This window comes from Pseudorca crassidens, chromosome 6 (genome assembly GCF_039906515.1).
Source record: "Pseudorca crassidens isolate mPseCra1 chromosome 6, mPseCra1.hap1, whole genome shotgun sequence".
Taxonomy (NCBI): Eukaryota; Metazoa; Chordata; class Mammalia; order Artiodactyla; family Delphinidae; genus Pseudorca; species Pseudorca crassidens.
Genome location: NC_090301.1, coordinates 4,677,931 through 4,692,331, shown reverse-complemented (window position 1 = coordinate 4,692,331; position 14,401 = coordinate 4,677,931). Strand labels below are relative to the sequence as shown.

The following is a 14,401-nucleotide window of genomic DNA, read 5'->3' as shown; positions in this document are numbered from 1 at the left end:
AGTTCCCCAGCTACAGAAGACCTAAACAGACATTTCTCCAAAGATGACACACGTGTGCCAAGAGGCACAGGAAAAGATGCTCAACATCGTTAATTATTAGAGAAATGCAAACCAAGTCTACAATGAGGGGATTTCCCTGGGGCGCAGTGGTTAAGAATACACCTGCCAATGCAGGGGACGCAGGTTCGAGCCCTGGTCTGGGAAGATCCCACATGCCGCAGAGCAACTAGGCACGTGCGCCACAACTACAGAGCCCGCGTGTCACAACTACTGAAGCCCGCACACCTAGAGCCTGTGCTCCACAGCAAGAGAAGCCACCACAATGAGAAGCCCACGCACGGCAACAAGAGTAGGCCCTGCTCGCCGCAACTAGAGAAAGCCTGTGCGCAGCAACGAAGACCCAGTGCAGCCGAAAATAAATAAATAAAGTGGAAATTCTTTAAAAAAATATAAAATAAAGAAAAAAAAAGACTACAATGAGGTATCACCTCACTCCGGTCAGAATGGCTATCAGTATGGATGTTCCTTATAAAACTAAAAGTAGAGTTACCACGTGATCCAGCAATCCCACTCCTGGGTATATATCTGGAAAAGATGAAAACTCTAATTTGAAAAGATACATGTACCCCAGTGTTCAATTCAGCACTATTTACAATAGCCAAGACATGAAAGCAACCTAAATGTCCATCGACAGATAAATGGATAAAGAAGATGTGGTGTGTGTGTGTGTGTGTGTGTGTGTGTGTGTGTGTGTGTGTGTGTCTGTAATGGAATATTACTCAGCCATAGAAAAGGAATGAAATAATGCCATTTGCAGTAACATGGATAGACCTAGAGACTGTCATACTGAGTGAAGTAAGTCGGACAGAGAAAGACAAATATCATATGATATCATTTATATGTGGAACCTAAATAATAACACAAATGAATTTATTTACAAAACAGAAACAGACTCACAGACATAGAAAACAAACTTATGGTTACCAAAGAGGAAAGGGGGGGATAAATTAGGAGTATGGGATTAACAGATACACTTTCCTCTCTATAAAAACAAATAAACAACAAGGACCTACCGTATAGGACAGGGAACCATATTCAATATCTGGTAATAACCTAGAAAGGAAAAGGATCTGAAAAAATATATATAACTAAATCACTTTGCTGTACATCTGAAACTAACACAATATTGTAAACCCATTATACTTCAATAAATAAATGAATAAAATTACAAAACAAAAATTCCCCAGTTACGTCCATCTGTTCGTCCATCTTCCAGATGTACTCTAGGATCGTTTGGTCAAATTTCAGACGATTCTTCTGGGATTCTGATTGAGATTACCTTGATGTTAGCAGTTAATTTGGGGAGCATGGACGTCCTTACTACCCTTGTCCTCTACCCCTGCCGCGCGCTGGTCTCCCATGGACTCCAGTCCCCTCTGACATGTCTGAGCAGAGCTAAAGGGAGAAGAGGAGAGAAAGGGGGGAGCAGGAACTCTCTTAGTCTGGGCTGGAGGGACTGGAGGGGCTGGAGGGGCTGGAGGGGACATGAGCTCATATTACTAAATCATTATTTCAAGACCAAGGTGGACTTGCCAAGAAGTAATGTCACTGAGAACATTTCCTGAAAGTATCATCGAATTCCTCCAGCTGAAGCAATGGAAGCTCTGGAATGTTGGCAGGCTATAGGCTTAATGGACTGAATTACTTGAAAATTGTCATCTCCGGTCTCATCAGGGACTTGGCTAAATATCTCCAAATTCGTCTATAAACCCTTCGATTTCTTTGGCAGTCCAGTGGCTGGGGCTGGGTAGTAAGGGGGGGAAGAACTATTATTATTATTATTTATTGTTATCATTCATTCATTTTGAGAAAGCATTCGAAAGGCCCAGGTGGAGAGTGAGGTCAGCAGAGGCCCCTCAGGAGCTCCAGGCTGCCAGTGTGGACCCCCGTGAAGGCCTTCGTGCCCCCTGAGACACACTGGAGGCCATTTTGGTCCTGAGCCTAGGGGATGGGATGTTGAACCACGTAAGTGCTGGGCAACCTCTGCAGAAGGGAAGTGCCCTGGGAAGGGAGAACTCCCGCGGGGTGGACCTGCCCATGTTCATTGTCAGCTCTCAGCCAGGGTGCCCGGAGTGCTGAGATCCCATGCAGCTGCGCCAGCTGTGATTGGCTGTGACTACTGAGCTCGAATGGGCAGGATCGCTCCCACAGCTTCAGAAGCAGGACGAGGCTTAGAGGGGAGCAGGAAACCTAGAGCCCGGGGAGCGTCTGAACGGAGGAGCCAGGTGAGCCCTCCGGGCGCTGAGCTGTAGGCAGTTGGTCATACAAACACTGCTGTGTTGACTGGTGGCCCTAGGTGCCCGGAGCAGCCCCACTGTGGTCACTGGGGTGCGGGGAGAGGCCCTGGTAAAGGCCTGTTCATCGGTAGCCTCCCCGCAGGAGCCTCTGCCCTGTGCGCCTTTCTTGCCCAAACTGGCTGGGGACGAGGGTCTTGCCATGAGCTTCAGGGCACACCGGTCTCCCCACATTGGAACAAGCTGTCTTCCCCTTTGGCACCGAGTGCCCAAAGGTGTGCGTTGCACCCAGGTGCCCATCGGGTCCCCATGCCTAGCAGAAGTGCTCTCAGCTGGGGACAGCTGCATTCTCCTTGAGGGCACTGTTGGCTGTCATTTAACTGGGTCATATCTCTGACATTCATGGGACAGTCGCATACCAAAGAATTGTCCTGCCGGCGATGCCAAAAACACCAAGTAGAGATGCCCTGCCTATAGGTGGCGCTGTAAGGAGACGGCAGCCTCCAGAGATGAGGCAGGAAGACAAATTTGTCTTCACTTATTATTCATGAAGGAAAGTCCTTTGTAAATCCCAAATTAACAATTTCTCATTTAAAGATGGGCAATTATCATTCTTTTCTCTCAATTTATAGCTTTCAAAATCCTGAAATAGGAAAATTATTGTGGGCAAAAATTCCAGCAGTAGTCATGGAAAATGGAAATGCACTTCAAAACCATTGATAAAGGTTTTTCAATGATCAATAGTTTAAAGACCCGAAGTAATCACATACAGGTATGTTAAATAATTGCTTTGGTGACACAAATATTCTGAATGACCGCATGAAGGTCTGTGGTCATTCTGCACGTGGGTGGCACCGTGCCCCCGTTACTGGAAAACCAAATGACGAGTCTGGCGAGATTTCACCCAGCTCAGAGATTCTTTGCCTAAGCACAGCGACGACAATGCTTTTAAAATGCTTATCTTAGTTTTCACAGTGCTCGGGCTCTTGCCAGTTTTCTAAATAATCCCACCAGGCTCCTCTGGAGGGAGATGGGTGTCCGTACCAAGAAGGAACTGTGAGAATATGAGGAATGATTCAGGCCCTTCTGAAAAGAGACTTCACGTCGTTATCCGTAATTTACACCTTCACTGAGACCTCCTCTGTCGGGTTTTGTGCAGAAGAACAAGTTAGACCTGGAGTCCTGCCTCCACCCCAGGCCAGCCTCCGGGACCCCCGACTCCAGGGCTAAGATATCACAGCAGATCCGATCAGATAGCACATGAGGGTCACTGAAGTCATTTGGTGTCATGGAGAAGAATCGAGTTGCGATAGCCTTCATGGGTTGAAGAGTTGTCTCCTGCTGCAGTGGTCCCCAGCCCATTCAGCTGTCTCCTCCCCACAGACTCCGGGGCCCTCGAGGACAGAAGGTGCCGGTGCAGGACTTGAAGACCGTTTACCAAGTGAGCGAAGAGGGTGCTGCGGACTCCAGGCCATCTCCACAAAGGACAGGGTTGAACGATGGCCTCAGCTGCGACAGGACAAACCTGGGTTGGGCCGGTGGAAGGGCAGTCACCGAGGAGCTTGAGGTCACACAGCAGACCCCAACCCAGAGGAGGAGCTGCAGAGGCAGAAGGGCAGCCCTTGGTTCCGTCCAGCCTTCAGCTGGGGAACCTGCCTCTGTTCAGATACAAACGGAAACAGTGGCTAATACTGGCTCCCTGCGTGCCCCAGCTCTGCCCAGTGCCCTTTGCCCACATCACCTTTGGTTGGAGAGTTAAACCCCCCAGCGTGGGAACCCAGGTGGTCTGCATTCAAAGCTGTGCACCGAGGTCCTAAATGGGCTGGTGCCGAGGCCCTGATGTTACCGTGCGCTTCATCTGTGTTTCATCATAAACCCCCCCAGAAACCAAGACAACCTGGAGTTTGGAACCTTGTCCCAGGTCATCACGTGGAGGAGCAACGGTTCAGATGGGGGAAGTGGTTTGGTCAAGGTTAGCGAAGGGGAGCTCCTATTAGGGTGTGACTTCCCTCCAGTGTTCTCTGCACTGCTCTGTGCCCCGTCTCTGGAAGATCTACCCAATTTCATCTAAAGATGACGGACTCTTTATCTGAAGCAAAAGGGAAACTTGAAACAGGGCCAGGCATCTCCAGCCCCATCCTACCATCCCATATGCAGCAACAAGGGTGCTCGAAGCTCTGACTCACCAGCCCTTCCCCACCACCAGCCTTGCCCCAAAAGGCCAATACCTGAGCCCTGGCTCCCAACACTGGGGGCTGCTGTGTGTGCCAATGGCCTTGGCCTCAGCACCCAAAGCTTTCGGATGGAGCGATCGGATTTTGGGGTGACCCGGGACCCACTGCAAGCGACACCCTGACTGGAGCCTCTTCCCTCAGTCTGGCTGCTACATCTGCAGATAGGGAGCCTCCCCCTGTGTTCCCAGTAACTGTGAGATGAGTGGGCAGGTAAAGCACTGGGTACGGGGTGGTGGTGTCTTTCCTGTTCCTACGTGCACCTTAGGCTCCAGCTACCTGTCCGGCCCTATGGGCGAGGCGCCCCAGAAACTTCCATACAGAACCAGCTGGCCTGGGTTCTGACAGCCTGGGCTGCACCCCGCCTCTGCCTGCAGGGAGGCCCAGTCCAAGCTGGGCGGGGGGCAGCCCCTCTCGGTTTCCTTCTGCGCTGTGGCCGGGCTGGGCTTTTGTCATTCAGAGCCCGGGCCGCGCTCCCTCCCTGGGGTCAGGCGGCCACTTGCAAACCCCCAAGGCGCTCAGCTTGCTGCAGGGTCCCCGCCGCCGAGCCAGGTGCGTCTGCGGAAGTCGGGCTGGGGGCGCGGAGAAGGGGGACGGGTGGGCTGAGGGATCTGAGTCGGCCCGAGCGCGGGCCGGGGGGCCGACTTAATGGGATCTGGTCGGTGTAATCTCATTTCAGCTTTTGTCATTCGGGCGGCCGAGGAGCCCGAGCTGGGGGGCCGAGCCCTTTAAGAGGACGCGCGGCCACACCAGAGCGGGACAGGCATGACAAAGGCGCGGGATGCAGTGGCGGGAAATAAAGAGATGAGGCTGGGGGTGGAGCGCCCAGCGTGACGTCTGCCCCCCAGGCCGGGCTCTGCCTCCGGCTTCTTCCCGGGCCCTAGGCAGCTCTCCGGCTGCGGGCGCGCCTTTGAATGGGCCCCCAGCTTGGGACTCCGGGCCCGGGAGCCTGTCCACGGCAAGGTCGCGCGGGGCCGGGAACCGCACGCGGGCCGACGGCCTCCCTGCCTCCTCGGAACCGCGGGGTCCGATCGCGACCTCCTTCCTCTCTCCCTCGAGGCCTAGGGGACGCTGACGGTTCGGGCAGAACTAGGGTCTCCCCGCGCTTTGGCCGGGGCTGCGCGGGCCTCATTTTCCTCTCCCTGGTCCGGTGTGTGGCCCGGCTCCGGGCCGGGTCTGCTCGCCGGGAGGCGGTAGATCCGGCCCCCCCAGCTGTGTGTGTTGGGGGAGCTCCTAGAGGAGGAGGCGGGGTGGACTTCGGGGGCGGGTAGGGGCGCAGCCCAGAGTCCAGACCCGGGAGAGCTCCAAGGCCGGGGTGGGGTGGGGGGAGGACGTCATCCCAGAGATCAGAAAGGTTAGGGGTGTGTGCGGAGAGGTCAAAGGGGACGGAGTGCGCTAGAGGTTGGGAGGTGGAGGCCAGAGACCAGACCCGGGGGCCTCCACGCGGTGGGACAGGAGTGGAGGTAGAGCTCCGAGGCGCAAGCCCGGCTTCCCGCGGGGGAAGGTGCAGTGCGCGCCCCCGAACGGCTCCTCCAGCGGGGTCTCGGCTCCTCCAGCGGGGTCTCGGCTTCTCCAGCGGGGTCGGACTCTTGGCTCTCCGCGATCCAGGAATTCCGAGAAACTCGGCAAAGCGGGCTTAGACGTAGAGAGGGGAATCGCACAACTACACACATGCTAGCACTCTCCGCGCGCTCACACACCCGCCCACACTCACACCCTTGCTCATCACACAGCCGACTCCGCGCGGAGGGACACCCTCGCAGGGAACTTTGGCTCAGAGCTAGACATCTGAGCGCCGGCTGGAAGGGTTGGGGTCGAGGGGCGGCATTCCTTGGTCTGGTGGGGCGGTTTTTGGAATCCAGACCCGGCCTTGATGCGCAGCAGCCCCGGTGCCTGTGGCGCCTCTCGCCCCACCTGCACGGAACTTCGTAGGGCTTCCAGAGTTTCGGGCCTCTCCTCTCCTCTCCGGGCAGAGCCGGCGGTGCGCGCCCCACCTCCGATGCAAGCGGATCGGTCCAGAGTGCTGGCAGGAGACCCTGGGCCCAGTTACCCTGGTCCGATGCCCCTCGAAGGGAATGTGCTCCCAGACCTTTCCCCAAAGCCAGGGAGTGTGGACGTCAGCTTAGGTCCCTCACTTCTGAACTGTTCAAGTCGGCAATCAATTTTTATGATGTAATTTATAATTTATGCAGGTTGTCTTCATACATATGGTGTTGCTTTTGTGTGTCGGGGTTTCAGGTGCTTTATTACTCTGACGGTGTGATTTGCATTCATGTTCGGTTACCAAGATCGTATTTCTCCTGTTTACACCATAAGGGGCCGAAATGAAGATTAATGCCACCTCCCTTTGCCCGGCAACCCCTTCCCGGCAGACCCCAGACCTCGGCTCCCCTCTAGGCCTCAGAGCCTGGCATCCAGCTTTGGCAGAAAGAGGCCCCGCTGTGCCCTGGCTGTGTGGGAAGCCCTGGCACATCAGAGGGTGCAAGCGGACCACCTGTTCCTGCTGTGCGTGCCTGGGCAGAGGCCTGGGGTCTCCCGGAACAGAAATAGGGGCACATACACAAAAGTGTCCTCGCCAGGGAGGCTGAGCGCGGACACGCCACTAGGCCGTGTGGTCACCCAAGCCTCCTGCAGGTGACAAGAGAAGGCAACCGACTCTGTGGCCAAGGCCGCGGAATGCGCGGCGCTCCAACCACGAGAGACCCCTACTCGGGACCGCCACAGGGAGCTGAGAAGGCCCCGAGGCGAGAATCAGGCGGTGGTCAGATCCTGAGGCCGCCAGAGTGTCCCTCCCAGCTTCCAGTGCACCCAGCAGAGCCCTCTGCCAGGGAGGACAGAGCGCCGCGCTGCTTGGGACAGGCCCGGGGCCCGAGGGAGCGGCCCGGAGGCCCTGTTCGAGGCTTGCCAGACACAGCTGAAATGATTAAGCCAATTAAGCTCGAACAAACAGACGCAAGACCGAGCGGGCACTGACCCTGAGAGAAAGGGTGGAATGCAGGTGCTCCGGCCAGCTACACGCCTCGTGCGGACTGGCCGGCGCGCAGACAGCCATAGAATCGGGATGGTTCCGCCAGGCAAACCTGGTCTTGAGAGGCCTAGAAGGCCACCCCGCCTCCCCCCCTCCCCCTCACCCCACCCCCTTTAGCTGAAAAGTCCCTGCGAAATACCACCCTGGGGCTGAGGACTGGGTGGCAAAAACTGGGCACAGAAGCATGTGCTGAGTCTCAACAATTCCAGCACAGCGCTGCGGGGGGGGGGGGGAAGTCCAAGCCCTGGTGCTCCGAGGGGTTCTCCCAGCCCCAGCGGGGAGCAGGGGCAGGAGGGTGTTTAAGGCCCAAGACCCATCTAAGAGGGCCCTGCCCCCAGAACGCAGAGACGTAGCTGCAGGTTTTCAAAGTACCCTCAGTTCTGCAAAGGCCAGGGGCACCCAGCTCCCCGAGGCTAGGGGCTAGGGCTGGGCTGGGTGACTATTCCTCCGCGCCCCCCACCCCCGGCCCCCAGGATCCCTACCCTGGTTGGTGGATGCAGGGTGCAGACGGGCTCCAAGAGCCCTAGCGCAGGGAGGGGGTGGGTGCAGGTCCGCAGCGCTCCCAAGCGTAATTATTTGATCTGCAGATGTAAGTGGGATTTATTGTAACAACAAATATAGTGATGTCAAAACCCAACCTTGGATTAAAGCCGGCAGCCAAAGGGGAAGTGTATTAATTTCCAACAGCATCTCAGGCCAGAGCCTATTAGAACAAGCTATTCTTCAGGCCCCCCCATCAGAATTAATCATCGGGAGTTAATTTGAAGCGCAGACAAGTTGCTGTTAATTTAGTGCAGAGAGGACGGGATGGAATAAAAAGCTGAGGTGCTGGCCGAGCCTCGTGGGTCTCATTAATCAGCCAGCTGAGACGGCCTGGCTTGATTACAATTTGCAAAAAAATTCATTAGGGCCCGGGCGACTGACAATTTTTCTCTCTGCCTGTGATGTGACTCATTAGGCAGCCAAATGAAAGCCATGATGACGGCCATGATGACAGCGGCCATCAAGCGCCGCTTGTTTATCTTCCTCCCCTCGGCCTGTCTCTCGGGCCTGGGCCTCCGCGCTGGGCTCTCAGGGCCGCCCGGTGTTCGGAGGTTGGGGAGGAGGGAGACGGAGGCCAGAGAGGGCAGGGGGGCCCAGCGGTGGCCGGTGCCGCGGTGTCCACCAGGCTAGGGTAGCCCCAGGCCCTCTACTCCTCCTGCTTCCAAAGGCCAAGGACCAGCGCAGCTGGGGTGGGCCTGGGAGCTTGAGTCCCACCATGAGGTTCCCTGAAGGCACCCCCCTCCCTGCTAGGGAGCTTCACTTTCCCCCCAAGGTTTCTGAAGCCAAGGCTTTGGGCCCCTCCACTCTGTGCCTTCCATCCCTACCGTGGGCTTTTGGAGAATGTGGGTAGGGGTTACACCTGTTATGGTGCAAGGGTACATGGGATGGGGGGGCACGCCAGGATCTGCGGGGAGTGCCCTGCTCTCAACACCCGGGGTTCCTTCCCCAGACCCGGAGCGCCAGGTGGGGGCGTCCCCGCCGCGGAGGCCGCAGCCCCCCCAGATCCTCAGGCCCGGACTCTGCGCCACCGGCCGCGGTTCCGCCAGGGGCACATATCCGGCCTGGGGATGGAGAGGCCCGGGTATGGGGGGCGGGGACGGCGTCTCCACGGGCCTCCATTGCTGCTGCTGCGGCGGCGGCGGCCAGTGGCCAGTGCGGACCTGCCGCGAGCAGATGACGCCAACAGGCGACCCGGGCGCGATCACTGGCGGGCTACCGGCGGCATCGGCGGGAGTGGCTGGGCCTTGGGGACCGTGCGCCGTGCAGGGAGCGGCCCGGGCGCACCTCCCACCTCAGGCCCCAGGGCGCTGGGTGGGGGGCAGCAAGGAGCCTCCACAGCTCTCCGCTCCCCGCAGAGCGGACTGAGGCCCTCGGAGGAACGGCCACTCAGTATCACTGTGCTCAAAAACCAAGCCCGGGCCATCTTCTGTCCCTGGAAATCTTGGGAACGCGGCGGAAATCGGTGTCTCGGTCGCGCCCGGCCCTCACTTTGCGCCTGAAGTTCGGGCTGAAACCTCGGTCCCCAATGCCCCTCCTCCGCGCAGAGGTGACGGGTCGTAAGCCGTATAAATTAAGTCAATATTAGTATTGACCCACGGCGACAGATTTCGCCTTCTTGGACCGAGAACCGCGGTGAGTGAGGCGCGCGGCTGCTTCGCAATCCGTTCCCCGGCCTCCATTCTGAAGGCTGAGGCTGGCGAAGCCGCCGGCTTCTCTTCGCTCTTCGGGCTGCTGGTTTGGTGGCCGCGAGGGCTCTGGCACCGCGCCCCTGGGTCACCCGCGGCCTGTCCGCGGCAATCTCCGGAAGGCCTGGCCGCTCGCGTCCGGCTGGGCGCTTCGGGTCGGGAAAGGAGCAGCGCGCGGAACTGGCCGGGCTCGGGGGGCGCGGTCTGCGGTGGTCGGGGAGCGGGATTGGGAATCCTGACACGCCCCTCCCGCGCCCTGCTGGCCGCGCCCCCCACCCCGAGGAGGGGGAGGTGCCCAGCTCTCACCCCCAGCCCCGCGGACCGGCCCCCCCAGCTGGCCGGCGTTCCTCGGGGTGGGGCGGTGGTCGGGTCCCGCCCCGCTCCGACCCCGCCCGGAGAGGGAGGTGCCCGGCCCGCGGGCGTTCACAGCCCGCCTCCGCCTCCGAGCTGAGCACTGCCGGAAAGCCCAGCTCGGCTAGTCGGGTTTCTGCTCCCATCGGAAGATCACGCCCGGAGGCTGATTTATGAGCGCTCGGCCCTGCCCCGCGAGCGAGCACAGCTTCTTTTCGGGTCCGGGATGTTTGTAAGGAAACGCATTCCCTCCCCGGCTGTCGTCGATTTAGAGAATCAGGAGTTTGTGCAAAGCCACCCATACCCGCATTCACTTTCCCTCCTCCGGCGCCCACCTCCTCTGGCCAAAGTTTGCCAGCCTCCTAGGTACTGGTTAGGCTGAGCAGAGGGGAAGATGTTAGATTTCTAAGGTGAAAATTAGCTTTGCTCAAATTGATAACCCAGTTGGAGCTCTTGCTGGCCTATTTCAAACCTGGTGAGGTGCTGTGCGGCTCACGTCCGGCCGGCTTGAGGAGGCCCTGGACACGGGGTGTTCATCCAGTACTGGTCTCAGACCAGCTGCCTGGCCACACGCCGGCAGGCGGTTCCCTCTAAGCAGTCAAATCTGGACAAACTTATGAGACCCAAGAATTGGTCTTTCCCTCTCTCTCTCCTTTTTATTATTCACAAGACTGAGATTGTTTTAATGTCATAACTTATACGAAAATAAGCTACATTGAAATAAATTAAACACAACGGAGACGTGCTTCAGACATGGCTCATAGGATATGCAACCCCAGGAAAGAAAGCCAGGCAAAACCAAAGCAAAGCGAATTTCCAGGCTGCCCCAAAACGTCTGCTTTTCAGTCAACTAAAAACGCCAGAATAGAAACAAAAAGAAATGGAGACCCCAGTGTTCGTTCCTGCATGTGATGTTTACCTTTGGAAAAGTATGGAAAAGTGGCTGCTGTGCGTGGCAGGTTACAGCAGAGGTTTTGTTCTCTTCTGGAATGTGGCTGGAGGACATTACTGGGTAGTTGGGTCCTATAACTTTCAAAATACAGCAGCTGAGATCCAGTCTATATAGACATCTAATGTACAAAGTAGGGTAGTATAATAAATATTTAGTGTGTCTTCAGGTGTAGCTGTGGCCCCTTCAAAAGCAGTCTTTCAAGCCTGTTTCATGAATATACTCTCAATTTGCTGGGGATGTCCAAAGTTGGGGGGTGACTTTGAGTTTTGCCTCAGACACGGTGGAGTCCACCATGGGTTCCCTCGGGCACTGTGGCTTCTCCACGGTGGTCCAGGCCCTAGACCTCCCTGGGCCCTCAGGGGCGGGCCTGCTCCAGCTGCTGATGCTGACTTCTAATGGCGAACCTGCTGACGTGGACGGGGATGGGGACAACGATCTTGGGGTTCCTGGAGGGCTCCCCTGTCTTGGAATTGGCATTGCCAGCTTTCACCCGTTTCCACTTGGCCCGGCGGTTCTGGAACCAGATTTTCACCTGCACCTCGCTGAGTTTGAGGGCGTGAGCGATCTGTGAGCGCTCGGTCAGCGAGAGGTACTTTTTGCAGTGGAACTCCTTCTCTAGCTCGAGGAGCTGCTCGCTGGTGAAGGCAGTCCGCCGCCGCCGGTTCTTGCCCGTGGACGTGGTGCTGCCCGCGCCGCCGCCGCTCGGCGGGGTCTCCTCCAGCGCGTGGCCGGGGTCTTCCTCCTTGTGAGCCGCCTGGCCAGTCAGATTGTCATCCGAGCTGTAGTCCAGATCGCTCTCCAGCGAGAAACTCTCCTCCTTGCCCTTCGGGTCGTCTTCCACCTTTGACTCGTCTTTCCCTTGCCCTCTGACAGCCCCGACTGAAAGCAAAACCAAACGGCGTTTTATTACATTTCGCACACTGGCCTTCCCTTCCCTTTCCCACCGTCCCTCGGGCATTTTCCCCCCCTTAGCGGATTGTCTTTCTGTGACATTAACACATTGTGACTTCCTGGCCTTTGAGGGGTAGAGAAGGGGGGGGGCGTGAGAAAGCTCAAGGGAGAGGAGGAGACAGTACAGGCGACGGCCCTTTGCCCAGAACCATCACTCAAGGGGCCACCAGGCCTCCTCTGCACCCTCCCAGCCTCCCGCAGCTTAAGGCAGAAGTAACAGGAGGCCTGAGGCCCAAGAGAGCGTCCTCTTTGTCCCCGGGGTGGGGGCTGGGTGAGGACTGAGGGGGAGTTCACGATTCATCCTGCCCGCCCACCTCCCTCCCCGCCGCCGCCGCCGCCGCCGCCAAAATTCTGTGAACTTCAATTTCATCACAGCCAGAGTGAGTGCCCAGGGAGGTGCAGATCCCAGACCAGGTCGGGTTTTGAGACAGATGATGTTGGTCAAAGGGAAGTTTTGTAGCCTTAGAAGAAGTTCCCACCGGACACCCCAGCACACACATGCGGACGCACAGCCTCCTAGGAATCCGATTCTCCCAGGCAAGCAGCAAGCCTGGTAAAGGGGTTTAATAGGTCTGGACGCCCTTCGGCACCCTCCCTGCGAAGTCGCGCAGCCCAACCCCCCTCCCCAAAGGCCGAAACCTACCCGGGATCCCAGGTCACAGCGCTGGAGATGGGGGAGTGCAAGACTCGGCCAAACTGGCCGGCAGATAAATTCGCCGCTCAGAGCAGCAGCTGCCCTGGGGCTCTGAATGCGCACTCCGCCTCCCCGCCCCCGCGCTTGTTGCGTGGCTCTAAATGCCCTCCGGAGGCCCCGCCGCGCAGCTCCGCTGCATCCTCCGGCTCCTCGGGCCGGTGGATCCGGGGCGAGGGGCGGGCGGGGGCTCGGCCTCATCCCCTCGGTCCCCGCGGGAACACGGAGCTGGCGCGCCCCCGCGCCCTCCCGCCCGGGTCGCGCGCGCCGCCGACTCACCGAGCGACGCCTGCACAGCCTCGGCCGCGGAGAAGGCAAGCAGCGAGCCCTCCTTGGCCAAGAAGCCTTTGCCATCCTCCGCGTCGGCTTGCAGCGCCTCCGCCTTGTCGAAGTTGCCACCGCCAGGCAGCGGCTGCGGCGCGAACTTCCGGGCAGCCGCCGCCTCCTGGTGCTGGGGAGACGCGGAGAAGCCGCCGGGCAGCGTGGCCATGAGCGTGGAGGTGAGCGCCATGCCCTGCGCCAAGCTGGAGCAGAAGCTGGTGGGCAGGCTGGGGATCTGGTGGTGAGGGTGCGCGGGCGGCAGCGCCGGTTGCAGCGCGGCCTGGGGCAGCGCGGGCGGCGGCGGCGGCGGCGGCGGCAGCACCACCGGCCGGTAGGGCATGAACATAGGGTAGCCAGTGTAGACGAAATGGCCGGGGCTGGGCTGCGGCGGGCTGCCGATCAGCGAGTCTATGCTGAAGGCGGTACTACTCCCCAGCGGGCGCTGCATCATCATCAGCGACGGCGGGAACGCTGCGCTCATAGACGCGCTCGGGAGAGGCCCGCGAGAGGCGAAAAGTCCCCGCGCCGCGCCGCCACCGGGAAGCCCGCCAGGCGCCGGGAGCACAACTTGGTGCACCGGGCAGGGGCCGAGCGGGACCCGGAGAGCAGATACCCCTCAGTCCTGGGCCCGCTGCATGCCTGGCGGGAGCTGGTGCGGGCGGTGGGCGGGTGAGGCCGTGCGCCCCGGAGTGGAGCGGGCGCCCGGGCCCCGCGGGCTCTCTGGAGCTGCCGCCCGCCGTTTGCCCGTCGGAGCCCGCGCGCGTCGCTTCCGCGGCCCTCGGCCCGGGCTCGCAGCCGTCTGCGCGTCCGTCTGTCTGTCTGGCTGTCGGTCGCCTCCTGCGGGCCGCAGGGGAGCGCGCGAAGCTGGCGCACTTGTCTTCGGCGGGCGCCGCCAGCACCTTTAAATCGCGCTCCTCTTTCTCATTCACATTTTGCCTGCTGCCCGGCCGGGCTCCCCTCACGTGGGGCCGGGAGCCGCCGCCTATTGGCTGCGCCAGGAGTGGGCGGGGCTAAAGTGGGGCTCCGCCCCTTCCACCAGGGCTGGCCGAGAGCAGGCTGTGGACGCCGCGAGCGCAGCGCGCGGCCCGGAGAGCCGGAGCTTGTGCGCCTGGCCCGCGCCGCGCAAACTTGAAAGGGGCCATTGGCACCTCCTAGGCTCGAAACTCGGGGCTCGGCAGCCTCAACGAGGCCGCCTCCAAGGGCGGCTTTCGGGTCTAGCGACGGCCGCGTCTAAACCGCGGGCATTTTATTTCTTTGGTACATACATGCTTTGGAGCAAACCTGCGGCGTGCTGCTGCTGCTGCTCCCGGGGTCCGGGCGAGGTTCCCGGAGTTGGGGGCAAGGTCCTGCCCCT

The 14,401-nt window shown here is 59.2% G+C and overlaps 1 protein-coding gene across 2 annotated transcripts; it reads right to left on the bottom strand.

Annotated features, from left to right (window-relative positions):
- Nucleotides 1–10,810: 10,810 nt before the first annotated feature.
- On the bottom strand, nt 10,811–13,773 carry GBX2 (gastrulation brain homeobox 2). 2 transcript variants are annotated; one of them, XM_067739813.1, is made up of 3 exons: nt 13,002–13,773; nt 12,679–12,699; nt 11,747–11,963 (listed from the first exon to the last, which is right to left on the bottom strand). In XM_067739813.1, exons 1-3 carry the CDS (start codon nt 13,526–13,528, stop codon nt 11,855–11,857), a joined length of 657 nt encoding a protein of 218 aa, XP_067595914.1. In that variant the 5' UTR covers nt 13,529–13,773; the 3' UTR covers nt 11,747–11,854. The 2 variants fall into 2 exon arrangements, with proteins under 2 accessions (XP_067595912.1, XP_067595914.1); XM_067739811.1 differs by lacking the exon at nt 12,679–12,699 and having other exon boundaries at nt 10,811–11,963; nt 13,006–13,773.
- Nucleotides 13,774–14,401: the final 628 nt, after the last annotated feature.

Coding starts and splice junctions, on each gene's coding strand:
- GBX2 (XM_067739811.1), bottom strand. CDS start 13,528: ATGAGCGCAGCGTTCCCGCCGTCGCTGATGATGATGCAGCGCCCGCTG. Junction 11,964..13,005: donor GGCTGTGCAGGCGTCGCTCG/GTGAGTCGGCGG, acceptor TTTTGCTTTCAG/TCGGGGCTGTCAGAGGGCAA.